Below are 13,731 nucleotides of genomic sequence, written 5' to 3' on the forward strand. Positions count from 1 at the left end.
AGTTGAAACTTGTAAAAAAAATAGATTTGTAATTAACCTTTGACATTCTTACTGATTATGATTCCAAGTTCAGATATGATATCCACAATCAAGAAAGTGGTTGCATGGCAAGTTTATGTATGTTTCATGAAGAGAATACAAACATTATCAATACTTCTGAAATCTCAAAGTTATTTGGTAGAGATTTAAGATGTGGTGTACCAGTTTTTAACTGCAATGGGAGTACAGATGAATCAGGAGTCCGAGATGAACCATCATAGTCAAGAAGAAAAGGTTAAAAATAACAAATTACATTAATCTATCATGCCAGATCTAATCAAGCACTAGGCATGGATTTGCTGTGCAGTTTGCCATAGATGGGAAACAAACACACCTGCAAAGTTTTGCACTGGTCTTGTATTATTTTACCTAGATTAAGGTTGTCTCCTAAGAGTGTCAGAAAAAAAAGAGTAAGTGGTTCATCTTAAGAACTTTAAATTAACCACATGGCTCTCATTTTTCATTAAAATGTGGGAGCCAGTTAATACTGTGGCTTGGCTTCATCTCGTACCCTTAGTCCCCAAAGTGGTAATAACACACGGGATTTTTTGACTGTTCATCCTGTTGTTATCAAGCTGGTAGAATCATCATCGTTGAGCCCTCAAAAGATGTGCAACTGATATCAGACTCTATTTTTGCCTTGCTTTTCATTCTTCAGTGTTTCCCTTTCTTTGAAGAACAATGTGGCATTTCTGAAGATAACAATGAAGACGGAGGAGGAGGAGGAGGAGGAGGAGGAGGAGGAGAAACACGATACCATCAACCATAATGTTATTAATGATCCGCACAATCTAGGTTTTGAATTAAATTGGCTACATTCATTTTGAATGGGCCATTCCACCTCCAGCCCTCAACAATTTACGAGAACTGCAGAAAACCTAAACCCATATGGTTAGGAAGGGATTTAAACTTCTGAAAGTGAGTCCAGTGATTTAACAGCTGGATTACCTTGGTTGTAGCAGCAGTTTTAAATGTGCATGAACTATTCAGATTCTCTGCCAACTAAAAATCTAGTAAGCTGGGCAAGGTTGTTACTAGCAAACAGCTGTTCAAAATATAGGGGGATTGGGGGGAGGGGGGAGTCTGTGACTAAGCCATGCCATGTCTCCACAGTATTGTTCCTTATAGGACTGCTCAGTCTATGAGACATATGGCTGATTATATGAAATACAGCTCTCATATTGAAGGTGAGTGAGAAATTGAATGCTAATACAAGTTTTGGCTTCCCTTCTTGTATCTGTAGCCCACATCGAAATTTAGAGCTTTTAATATAAGTTTCTACCATTCTCATGAACCATTAAAAAAGAAGACATTTCATTCGCTGAAATATGGAACACTCCATAATTACATGCAACAGTTGATCCATCTCTGTGGACCTAACAAATAGTTGTCGGTTTTTTCATGACTGTCTTTTTTATGTTCAGAGATAGAATACTAAAGCATTCTTAATCAACACAATCTTTCAATAAAAACTTAGCAAATAATGCCACTACAGCAAGGACTATGAACTTTTACTTAACTACTATATTATTGAGGCTGGCATTGCATTTTAAGATAATAATAAATAAAACTAGTGTTTCAAACATTCTTGATTAACATCATGAGAAAGTTTCTAGTTGGCTATCATACGAATAGTAACCCTATATGCTAGAGTTACTGTGAAGATACAAATTGTTCATTACTTGATTCCATTATGAATTAACACAAAAAACTCTAATTTTGAACTGTGTCCACACAGTACACAAATACTGTAATTCCACGGTATTAAAAAATTTCAGTACCTGCAGTGAACAGCTTCCCTGCACCTGACAGAACAATAGCTCTGCAATCTGCATTTTGTCCCAGATCATTGAAACATTCTCCAAGGTTACTGAAATTTAATTTTAAAAGCTTGAGTAATAAATACTCTCCACCAAACATGTAGATTATGCATATTTAAATATGTTAACAGTGAGTATTAACCACTAATCCATTGCAAAAAAAAAAAAAAAATTAAGGTAGTACTGATGGCTAAGAGAATCTGGAAATAGCACAGTATCTATAAACGATATAAATTACAGAAACTTTTTTTCCCAGACTTATAACTCTCTCTCTCTCACTGGTGTCTTCCTTGACTCATCACCATTCTGTACGCCTAATATGGTCCTTAATGCTGGAATCAGTATAATACTGTGTAGTGATTTTAACAGACTATCTCTTTCTTTGATTGCGACATTATAATTATCAACAGTATTCAATAACTGAATGGCTTGATTTGACTGAAGTACATAACTTGCTGCATTTTGGTTAAATTTTAGAAAGCAAAAAACACAAATGTGGCAACCACAATTATGTATTAGGATTGTCAGAGCTTTTTTGTACATTAGTTTGTGGTTGTATGTAATAGAATGTTTCCTGAAATTATTTTCACAGCGTGCTCACTCTAAGTGGACCAAGACTCTGAAGTTCTGCCTTCCAGGGGAACATTCTAGACTTGGCCATCCAGCCATGTCTTACAGCCAGATTGGCAGAATAGGAAACTTCAGAGTACACAGCTCTTCTGAGAACACTGCATTTCTTGGAATTTGCCAGAACAGGGGGGAGATACTGGCAGATTGACACTTTTACACAGCCTATAAGACTTTTCTGGATGGCTGAGTCAAGAGACTGTTCAGTGTGAAAGAGAGGTCCAAGCCTGATTTCCAAGCAAAGTCAGTCATTCACTTACAGGCATGTGGAACGAGTCAAGTTATCTGAATGAGTGAAGCTACACATTAACAGGCAGAGACACACGTACATATTCTGTGTGCTTACGATCATGTCATCATCATAAAATGTGAATTACATAGAAATAACTCATGTCACAGGTAGAGAGAGAGAGAGAGAGAGAGAGATTGAAAAATAATAGCATTTATATAAAGTTTTAAACAGCATTTATAATATTGTTAGGGGCAGTGGATTATATGACGTGTTAAACAGATTATGTGAAAAGGTATCACATCATGAATTGAAAGTGTACTTGCAAGGCACAATCCTGCCACAAGAAGATTCCAGACACTACAGCCAGTACAAGTTAAATGGCAGCAAGTCTTTCTCAGGATAGGAGGAAGAGCATCTATGATACTTGGAAACAACCAAGAAACCAATGTATCATCCCAGAGGACCAGCAAGAATGAAATATCTAAAATCATAGACTTCACTTGTGAGATACGATTCATGGCAGGAGAAACAGATTAAGCAACACTTAATAAACATGCTCCTTAACTGAATCAAACAGTGATATTACATGAATAATTTCTCGATTTTAAGCCACTGTAGGATATAAATTGTAGGTAATAATGAGCACATTCCATGTAAAAATGTCATCGTTAATTCAAAGTAATATGTACACTATAAATAATAATGTGCAACATGTGGCACAATATTCGCTGTGTGTATGGATGGAAATGAATGAAAAACCCTTCTTGGGTTGTTCCCTATACATTTCAGATGTAAGTAGAAAATTAAGAGTGACGTCACATTCGGCAAGCAGCCTATAAGTGTTTTGGGGAAACAGAGCCCCATCATGGAGGTGTGTGTGTGTGTGTGTGTGTGTGTGTGTGTGTGTGTGTGTGGTGGTAATGTGTGAACCAATACCATGATGTGTTAGTCCACATAACATACAAGACAACTGTTACAATATAGTTTGTACTTCTATAACCAAATACAACAAAGTAGTAGGAGTCCTTTTCTTCTTCTTCTTCTTCTTCTTCTTCTTCTTCAGTTTGAAGACTAGCTTCAGGCAGCTCTCCATACCTGTCTCTCTCTGTCCTTGTGCAAAAATGGAGCATGAATAAAAGGTTTTACAGACATACAAAACAGACTCATTTCGGTAGACAGACCAACTCGCCAAGTTTTTAATCCATATTGTATATATAAAGGCACCATTTGTGCTGGAGCAAACATCGATGTGCTTGTGGTTCACTGAAGTCACCAATACAAACTGCCTAGGATAGCACAATAGCAGCCAGCTTTGAAAATCTGTTCACTGGGTTGCCTGTTTGCAGGTGCAAACTAATTCAATGAAACAATGTGGAGCAGATTATTTGTCTACTCATTTTGAGATTCCTCCACCCTAGAGCGGCTTCACCACGGCAAGTATTATGAAATTACACTTGGAGAGAGAGCTCTATCCACTGGTATATGTCTTTTTCCTGTATGTCTTGTAGTTTTCGCACAGTTATCTTCTGAAACCCCAGACATACTTACAAGTAACTCTGCATATGTGGTATACAGAGTATTAAAAGTTATATTACTAGAGGTGGTTTGTACATGGGTACCTTGCGAGTATATTTTGCTAATAAACATATGTTCAAAAATGCCTTGTTTGCATGCAAGTGTCCCTGAAAAGTGCAGGAAAATGTCAGCAGTTTGGACCACACAAGCTAGGCAAGGAGTAAAGAAAAAAATATATATTGAAGTCGCTTTGTGACTGTTGATGTGGTAGGGCCTCTGAAATGGGACTGTAGGTAAGCAAATTGACACAGACTAGCAGTAGAGAGAACACTGTGATGTGGATATGTTTACCAGTGGTATTTCTTCATTTGTTTACAATACACACAGCAATAGATATAGACAACAGTAGAGTACAGTACTGTATTGTGTTCTGTAGTTTAATACTGTTTGTAGTTTTCAGTAACTCATGTGACTAAGGTAAAATGAGATTGAGCATTGATGGTTGTGTGCATAACTGGAGTTTACACTAACATGTTTCACATGTTTGGGGAAACCCAAAGGAATGCAAGAGGGGTTTGCCAGCTCTGCGAAGAACATTACCCCAACAAGTGTCACCCAGCCCACATCACGTTTACAGGGATGGAGAAGGGTTCATGTGAAATGGACAGCTTATGTCCTGATCATCACTACACGCATGTACACACAGGGCACACCAGAATTTGAAGAAGCTTTATGTCCACATCTCGCAATGCAGCCTTTTATGAGCATCCCGGCTATAGCACGCGCCACAGGTGTGAAATGCATGGCAGTGCGGCACATTAGGCACAATGAGCACCTCCATACCTACAAACTACATAAGGCTACTGCGATGACTCAGGATGACTTTCCTCATTTTGTCAACTTTTGCCAATGGTTGCTAGAACAATGTACGCAGATTCCTCATTTCCTACAATGTATCCTGTTTTCTGATGAGTGTCTCTTTATGAGGGGTCACATGTTCCAATGCCAGAAACAGCTATATTCGGATGGAAGGACATCCTCACGGGCTGCATATCTGAGGCAATCAGTGCTTTGTTCTAAGTGTGGGGCCAAGTCTCACTGATGACCCTGTCACAGGTCCATACATCATGCCCAATGTTGATGGTGCCAATTACCTCGTATTTATGTGAGATGTCTTATCCAGTTGTTGTACAAGGAGCCTTTAGACATTACTCATGCAATGTGGATCAAGCAGGTGGTGTTCCTGCACACTTCAACAATGTGGTACGTGGCCATTCAAATGACACCTTTGGTAACACATTGTTTGGACATGGAGGCCCAATAGCCTGACCTCCTCACTCACCATACCTGATACCACTAGGCATGAAAACCGTGGTGTACAAGGCACCCATGGTGTCACCACAAGATCTTGTGGCATGAATACATGCAGAAATCATTGGAGTCATTTGTGATATGCTGGAAATCTTTCCGAAGTTTCAGCGATACATCATCAGACAAAACACAAAGTGCATCAGAGTGGGTTGCAGTCATATTGAGCACCTTCTGTAAGAGAATTAAACTGGTGTTTACTGATAGTGATATACAGAGTTTTCTCTATTCCTTGTCTACCATGTGCAGTCCAAACCACCTACGTCAACCTCTACATTTCACACTGAAAGGTAGCACATCTGGCAACCAGCAGGATATGCCATGGTGAACCAAAGTACAAGATTGTGATTTGGTAAAACTGTTATATCTTCAAGTTGAACAAATATATTTCAAGGAAGACGCAATACATGAAAGTCACAGATCAAGTAAACAGAGTAAGACGTGTGTACACTTTAACAGTCAAATCATAACTGAGTCCAAGTCTAGCGGCCGCTGGCTGGCTGGCCGCTTAGATGGCGCTGCTGCTGCATGGCTGGCAGACAGCACCACATGTAGAAGACGCGCGTAACTGCGTGGCAGCACTTTGAAAGATCAGCGAGTCACAACAAAAATGAAAACTGAATTTAGTTTCCGAATTTCGTATGATAGCTACTTTGGCTTCTAGAATTTATTTTGTTATGCACATAATGTAATTTTTCTTTTCTTTTTCTCATTTACACAATCGTAGTAGCAATCCAATACTCCAAACAAAGCATTTATGTGATTTTACACAGACCACTATCAGCTGTTTATATACTAGCAGTCATGATCTAACAAAAATAATGAGGTTACTCAGAATTAACATTCCTGAGTGCAAGTATTCTGATAAACTGTAGACAATGTGGCTAACAAGGTAGTCTTTCACTGTGTTTTTAAATATTTGGAGATTTCCAATATCCTGCCAGATGTCCACCGGCGATCTATTAGTGATTTTTGTACCCAAGTACAAAACTTATTTCCCAACGCTAGAGAGGGATGCGTAGCTTATAGAAATCATTTCTATTTATAGTACTGGAGTTGTGAATTGTTCAGTACATTGTACAGGCACCTTTGTTCTTAATCAGGCATAATTCAATCTTTCAAAAAATACTTCTTGACTCATCAGCTGACAAAAATTACATCTGGTGGTGTAGAATGAACAACCTATTTACAGGTACTACTTTTAATGAACAATTTTTTGTCTTATGTTTTCAGCTAGGAAAAATTTGACACTTTTAGTAGCCAATTTCACACCATCTGTCCCACTACTACTATTGCCTGGATGTCCAATAGCATTTGCTTTACTGAGTTTGTTTCATGCCGGTTACAATGTGGGCAAAACCAAATCCTGATGTACGTAACTCTAGGTGTCCTAAATAAGAAATATCCAAGACAAAATTTATAACAATAATGGAAGTTCTTGGCTGGAACAGTATGTAAAATAAGGAAAAGGTAACCACTCACCTCCTAGCAGACCAGTTCTTGGAGCACAGAAACACACAACATAAAACAGCATTCACATTAGCTTTCGAGTTCCCCCCCCCCCGCCCCTCTCTCTCTCTCTCTCTCTCTCTCTCTCTCTCTCTCTCTCTCTCTCTCTCTCTCTCTCTCTCTCTGTGTGTGTGTGTGTGTGTGTGTGTGTGTGTGTGTGTGTGTGTGTGTGTGTGTGTGTGTGTGTGTGTGTGTCCTTTTACTAGTACTCAAAAGCTAGTGTGAATGCTGTTTGCCGTTGTGTGTTTCTGTGCTCACGTATCAATCTGCTATGAATGAGTAGTTGCCTTTCCCTTATTTCACATAATGCTCCAAGACATAATCTATATGAAAATCTACCAAATGTTATTAATACCACCCTCTAAGGGATTGATGAAGTTTAAAAGATTTCCTACTGTGGCCTACAGGTTGTCAGAAAACCTTGCTATCTTGTTTGTATGTATGTATGTATTTATTTATTTATTTCTGTGACTTCCAAATGATGTTATGTCATGATTCTGTAGTAATACTTTAATCATCCACCTGTTAATTGGGAAGATTACAGTTTTGTCAGTGATGGTTGTGATAAGACATACTGTGAAACTTTACTAAATGCCTTCTCTGAAAACTACTGAGAACAGATAGTCAGGAAACACATTCATGATGGTAATATATTGAATCTAATTGCAACAAATAGATCTGACCTCGAAACTACTATCAGTGACCATGACATGGTTGTGGCAACATTGATTGACAAAGGACAACTGAAACAAGCAGAAATATATCTACTTTCAGTAAACTAAATAAAAAAATCAGTAGTGTTATATTTCAATGAGGAACTTGAGACTTTCAGCACAGGGCAGGAGCATGTAGAAGAACTCTGGCTCAAGATGAAAAGAATAGCTGACCATGCATTGGATAGATATATACCCAGTAGAGCAGTTCCTAATGGGAGGGAACATCCATGGTATACATTCACTGTAAAGAAACTTCTAAAGAAACAGAGGTTAGTGCGCAACAGTTGTAAAACATAGCGTAGGGCTATGGATGGGGAGATGCTGAATTGAATGTGTTTGGCTGTCTAGAGAGCAATGCATGATGCCTTCAGTGACTACTGTAGCAGAGTATTGTCAAGTGATCTTTCACTGGTCATATGTAAAGGTTATTAATGGCACCAAAGTTAGTTTTCAATCCCTAGCAAATGAAGGTAGCAAAGCAAAAACTGAGATGCTGAACTCCATTTTCAAATGTTCCTTTATAAAGGAAAACCCAGGAGAATTGCCCCAGTTTAATCCTCATACCACTGACAAGGTGAATGAAATGATTATTAGTGTCAGTGGTGTTGAGAAACATCCTAAACTGTTAAAATTAAACAAAGCTCCAGAGCCCAACAGAATCCCTGTCAGCTTCCATACTGAATTTGCAGCTGAGTTAGCCTCTGTTCTTACTGTAATCTATCATAGATCCCTCAAACAAAAAACTGTGCCCAGTTCTTGGAAAAAGACACAAGTCAAACCTGTCTACAAGAAGGATAGTAGAAGTGATCCACATAACTACTATGTCGTATCCTTGACAATGATTTGTTGTACAATCTTGGAACACATTTTGAGCTCAAGCATAATGAGGTAACAACCAGCATGGATTTCGAAAACACTGATCATGTGAAACCCAACTCTGACTTTCTCACATGACATACTGAAAGCTTTCGATCAAGACAACCAGTTAGTTGCAGTGTTTCTTGATTTCTTAAAAGCATTTGACTCAGTACCGCACCTACGCTTATTGTCAAAAGTGGGACCATATAGGGTGTCAAGTGAAATTTGTGACTGGACTGAGGACTTTTTGGTAGGGAAGACACAGCATGTTATCTTGGATGGAAAGTCATCATCAGACATAGAAGTAATTTCAGGTGTGCCCCAGGGAAGTGTGTTGGGACCCTTACTGTACATATTGTACATTAATGATCTTGCAGAAAATATTAACAGTAAAATCTGGACTTTTTTAAGATGATACAGTTTTCTATGCGCTATCTGAAAAAGCTGCATAAATATTCAGTCATTTCTTGATGAGATTTCAACGTGGTGCAGAGATTGGCAACTTGCTCTAATGTTCAGAAATGTACAATTTTGCACTTCAAAAAACGAAAAAATGAAGTATCCTATGACTATAATAACAATTAGTCACTGTTGGAATCAGCCAACTTGTACACATACCTGAGTATGTAGGGATATGAAATGGAATGATCACATAGGTTCTGTCACGGATAAAGAAGGCGGTAGATTTCAGTGTATTGGTCGAATACTGGGGAAATGTAATCAGTCTATACATAGGAGATTGCTTACAAATCACTTGTGCAACTAGTTCTAGAATTTTGCTCAAGTGTGTGGGATCCATACCAGATAGGACTAACAAGGGATATTGAACGGACACAGAGAAGGGTAGCACGAATTGTCACAGGGTTGTTTAATCCATGGGAGTGTGTCACAGAGATAGTGAAGGTACTGAACTGGTAGGAAGACAGACGTAAACTATCCCAAGAAAGTCTACTAACTAATCGTCAAGAACCACCTTTAAATGATTGCTCTGGGAATATACTACAATGCCCTACATATCGCTGACCCAGGGACTGCGAGGATAAGATTAGAATAATTACTGCATGGACAGAGGCATTCGAACAATCATTCCTCCTGTGCTCCATACGTGAATGGAACAGAAAGAAAGCCTAATAACTTGTACAATGGAACATATCCTCTGCCACGCACCTCACAGTGGTTTGCAGAGTATAGATGTAGATGTACTGTTGCAACTGTGTGCATCGTTACTTGGCAGCTATCTCCTTCAGAAATATTTGCCATAAAAATGTCTTAGTAAAATTATTGGGAATTGTAGGGCTTGGAGAGACAATAAATGCTTCTGGAAATTAGTCATGTAAGTAACCTCTTACTGGGAACATTCAAATGTAGACCATGCCAAGTGTGGTGTGACCATGTGAGGAGTGAGGCAATAACAAAACCATTGTGTGATGGGCGAGTCCTGAAGCTTTGTATTTACACAGTCAACAGGATGTTCTGATCACTCAAAGAGTGACACAATCTTCACATCCATATGAGGAGCATTTCCACCACCGTGACTACTATCACTTTCAATTGTGTACTTACTGCTAAGATCCAATCTGTTCCTGGAACCACCAATAACCACTACATGATTTTCTCTACCAAGATCTTTCCTCCTGTTTAATCTGTCAGATAGCTTCGAATTAAATGCTATTAGTTATTCAGTGGACTATTCAATTACAAATGGTTCCATTTACAAACGCTTGGTACACTAGTGTTCACAAAGCACGCAATGTATATTATCAGAAGTATGATGTATATTACCAATAAATTTGTAGCACCTCTCTAAAAACTCATATTTTGACAAATTAAATTTCCTTAACAGATAAGTACCACTTTTTACTTTTTGTTTATTAATTTACTTATTTAAGAATAACACTCTAAACAAGCGAGGTTACTCCAGAAAAAAATGAAGTATGCAATTACACCAAACATAGGAAAATACTCACTGCCACATTGCTTCATTGAAAGCATTTAATTTTTCAGGCCTGTTTAATTCCACATGATAAACATACGGGCTCACTGAAGACACTGCCAGAGCCTCATATGATGGGCCTGTTGATGCCATTCTTTGGCCTGCTGGAAAGACGAAGAAACCATTGTGACCAAATATTTTGGGACTAGAATACAACATACTTTTTGTATGATTTCAATAAGAGAAACTTGGTGACACTACTAAACAAGTCAATGATGGTATTAAATAAATTAGTATCCAACAATTTAAGATTAAATTTTTTAAACAGTATACAATTTTTTTAACCAATAAGATTGTAAATGTTAACTAATCCCTGAGAAAATGTTCATTAATGCCTGATAAATTCTCTCTCAAGTATTATTTCTTAAATGTACATAATATATTTGTCTGTATTTATTCCTATTATTGCTCACAGTCTGCTCCAATTGTGTGTCATTAATTGCACCGCATATTATTTCTTCTTGTACCTAGCAAAAACTATGTATGTAATGTTTATTGTATTCTTTTGTTATTTAACAGGCCTTCGTGTAACACATTGTTCAAATTTACCTGTAAAATGCACAATTGGTTTTTTTCCAATATTATATGTACGGACTATACAATATAGTGTGTGTAGTGAGTGAAGTGTTATGATACAATGTGTGTATAGTGTGTGCAGTAACTGATAGTGAGATATGAGTGAACAGTGCGGCATTACGTTATTTAATAAGTTATTTGTAAAAAAAAGTACTGTATACCAGGAATAAAGCTAATGATTGTCTATAACTACCGTAGAAGTCTGTAAATATATGTGTATACGAATTAGCTTATTTTGAATTGATATAATCTTGTAAATACTTTGACATGTCCTTTATCCTTGTACAGAGAGATCTACGGGTGACTAAGCTGCTGCTAGTAGTAGTAGTAGTAGTAGTAGTAGTAGTAGTACAGTCTAAAATGTTATGTTAGACTGTGGTAGTGGTGGTGGTAGTAGTAGTAGTAGTAGTAGTAGTAGTAGTTGTTGTTGTTTCTTGGATCACTACAACACATTCACATGGCGCTATTATACTCTTGTTGTGTACTACCAGTTGCGAACTTTGTAATGAAAACTACACACAAAACTGAATTTCAAGCATTGTATTTCTTAGGGCTGTTTAATTGACATTTAAATTCCATATAATAAAACCACTGTGCTCCTTAAACAGAATGTATCAAACTTTGTTCTACTTATTTGTTGCTATACGAACTATGATTGGGCTTGAGGGGGTGTGGAATTGTCTACCTTTGGTTTCTTAGTAACTTAAATATTGTGTTTCCTTCGCTTTTCCTCTATAACACTAAACTTTACTAGTAATAAAATGACTTTTAAGCTACTGTACGTATCACTGTACAATTAAAGTGCTTGGATGATTTATTTTAAAGTTTTCACCATCTTCAAAACGCACATATGCAATTGTAGATAAAGAAGAAACTGCCTAACACGTCCACTGTACTCAGGTCAGTTTAACACACACACGCAAATAGGCGTGCAATATACAACCAAGGCGTTTTAATAGCATAATAAAAAACGAAGTACAGTTCTGGTCTTAGGTTCTCCTAAAATTTCATTCACTATAACTGGCTGAATATGCGATTAGCCCCGTAGTTACATTTATGTTTGTAGTGCAATCGTATCTTCTAAGAGTGTTTCCGATTTTACAGATTTGCTCGTTAACTCCCTGAACGCGTCTCCGTCCATTTTTCTGCTATTGTTGTTTTGTAAGATACTGTGCCACCCTGTTTATTGAAATACCTCTTCGAAATCAGTTATGAGAAACCAGTAATATTCTAGCTGAAATCTGAAGAAACAAGTTTTCCTTTTTTTTCTCATTAGATGTATTGCGAGTCTAAGCTTTAGAACAGGAGCAAAACATATAGCGAACTTACTCCGCGAAATCACAGCCCCGGAAAACACCGCTCTTACCGCATTCAACATCTTTCACCTCTAACTTTAACTCACAATATGCACGTACAAGAGCGTTTGACTACAGTGGCATTTGTTACCAAAGTTCAGATCATGATTTGGTGGACTTCGCCCAGTCCAGTGAATCATCTACCAGTTCACCTGTACGTCTGTCTCCCCGTTATAAGCGAGTGGCTGCATCTAATTGGATGTTCAGTCAGAACAGCTGTGTTTCCAAAATATACTGATCCCTCTCACACCTAGCTGGGAGCAAGTCATCACATATCTGTTACAAGTCACAGTGACTGAGAAATCACAACAACTTTACTGAATATGGCTGCGATCTCAGTCACATTTATCACAACTAGGGGTCGCAAGAGCATTTAACATTCAACATTGTTTGCCATCTGTTGAACGAATTTCGTACTTCTTTCTGTGAACCTTGTGTAATGCCACCGAGTCTGTAGCGGGCTTCACGTTAGACGACGTTTCCGCGCATACAGCCGGAGCAATAGGGAGTCGTGAAGCGGACGAAGTTTGCGCATGGGTGGCGGCAGAGAGCGAGCAAACGAAGTCCGTGTTACCGAACTGTGTTGCTGCAGACAACAATCCTGTTCCATTTGTTTTCGGTACACCGTATTGTAGTTGCAATCTATGAGGGAATAATACATTTTAAAACCGATTTCGATCATTCGTCTACATGAGAGAAATCTTAGTAGGTGAGTTTAGAGGTTGTGTCCACTGCTCCACAGCAGTTGCCTGTGTGACGTCGGAAGGCGAGAACAGCTGATGCAGCTTTGTGAAGACGTCAAGAACAATTTTTCTCAAAACGACGATTGTCTAACGACAAGATCATCGAAAATAGTTGCAATAATTGCCATTTATCTCGATTTGGACTGTATTGTAAGTAAAAATATAATACATAACAAAATAAACTTCAAACTCAAACTGAAATCGTTTTGTTTGCTTGACAACTCATTCTACTCCATATAATTTGTAAATGTGTATAATGCGCGTATGTGGGCGTGTTTCACTGCTGTCAATGTAAACCACTATGTGTAAAAAAGAATTACTGGTAGAAAACACTAGTGCAAAAAATTGACAGTATGTTATCACATTTTTCGGTGTAACAG

The 13,731-nt window shown here is 38.0% G+C and overlaps 1 protein-coding gene across 5 annotated transcripts in view; it reads right to left on the reverse strand.

Annotated features, from left to right (window-relative positions):
• The window catches only part of LOC126162216 (delta(3,5)-Delta(2,4)-dienoyl-CoA isomerase, mitochondrial), a 72,020-nt gene extending 58,922 nt beyond the window's left edge, over window positions 1–13,098 (reverse strand). The window contains exons 1-3 of one of the 5 annotated variants that reach the window (XM_049918564.1): window positions 13,026–13,098; window positions 10,652–10,781; window positions 1,821–1,909 (exon numbers count right to left, since the gene is read on the reverse strand). In XM_049918564.1, coding sequence (XP_049774521.1) covers window positions 1,821–1,909; window positions 10,652–10,770 — 208 coding nt within the window. In that variant the 5' untranslated portion in view covers window positions 10,771–10,781; window positions 13,026–13,098. Of the gene's footprint in view, window positions 1–1,820; window positions 1,910–10,651; window positions 10,782–12,582; window positions 12,998–13,025 lie in introns of those variants that run through there. The other 4 variants (XM_049918561.1, XM_049918563.1, XM_049918562.1 and 1 more) reach the window with 4 other exon arrangements.
• Between the last annotated feature and the right edge of the window lie 633 nt (window positions 13,099–13,731).

This window comes from Schistocerca cancellata, chromosome 2 (genome assembly GCF_023864275.1).
Source record: "Schistocerca cancellata isolate TAMUIC-IGC-003103 chromosome 2, iqSchCanc2.1, whole genome shotgun sequence".
NCBI lineage: Eukaryota > Metazoa > Arthropoda > Insecta > Orthoptera > Acrididae > Schistocerca > Schistocerca cancellata.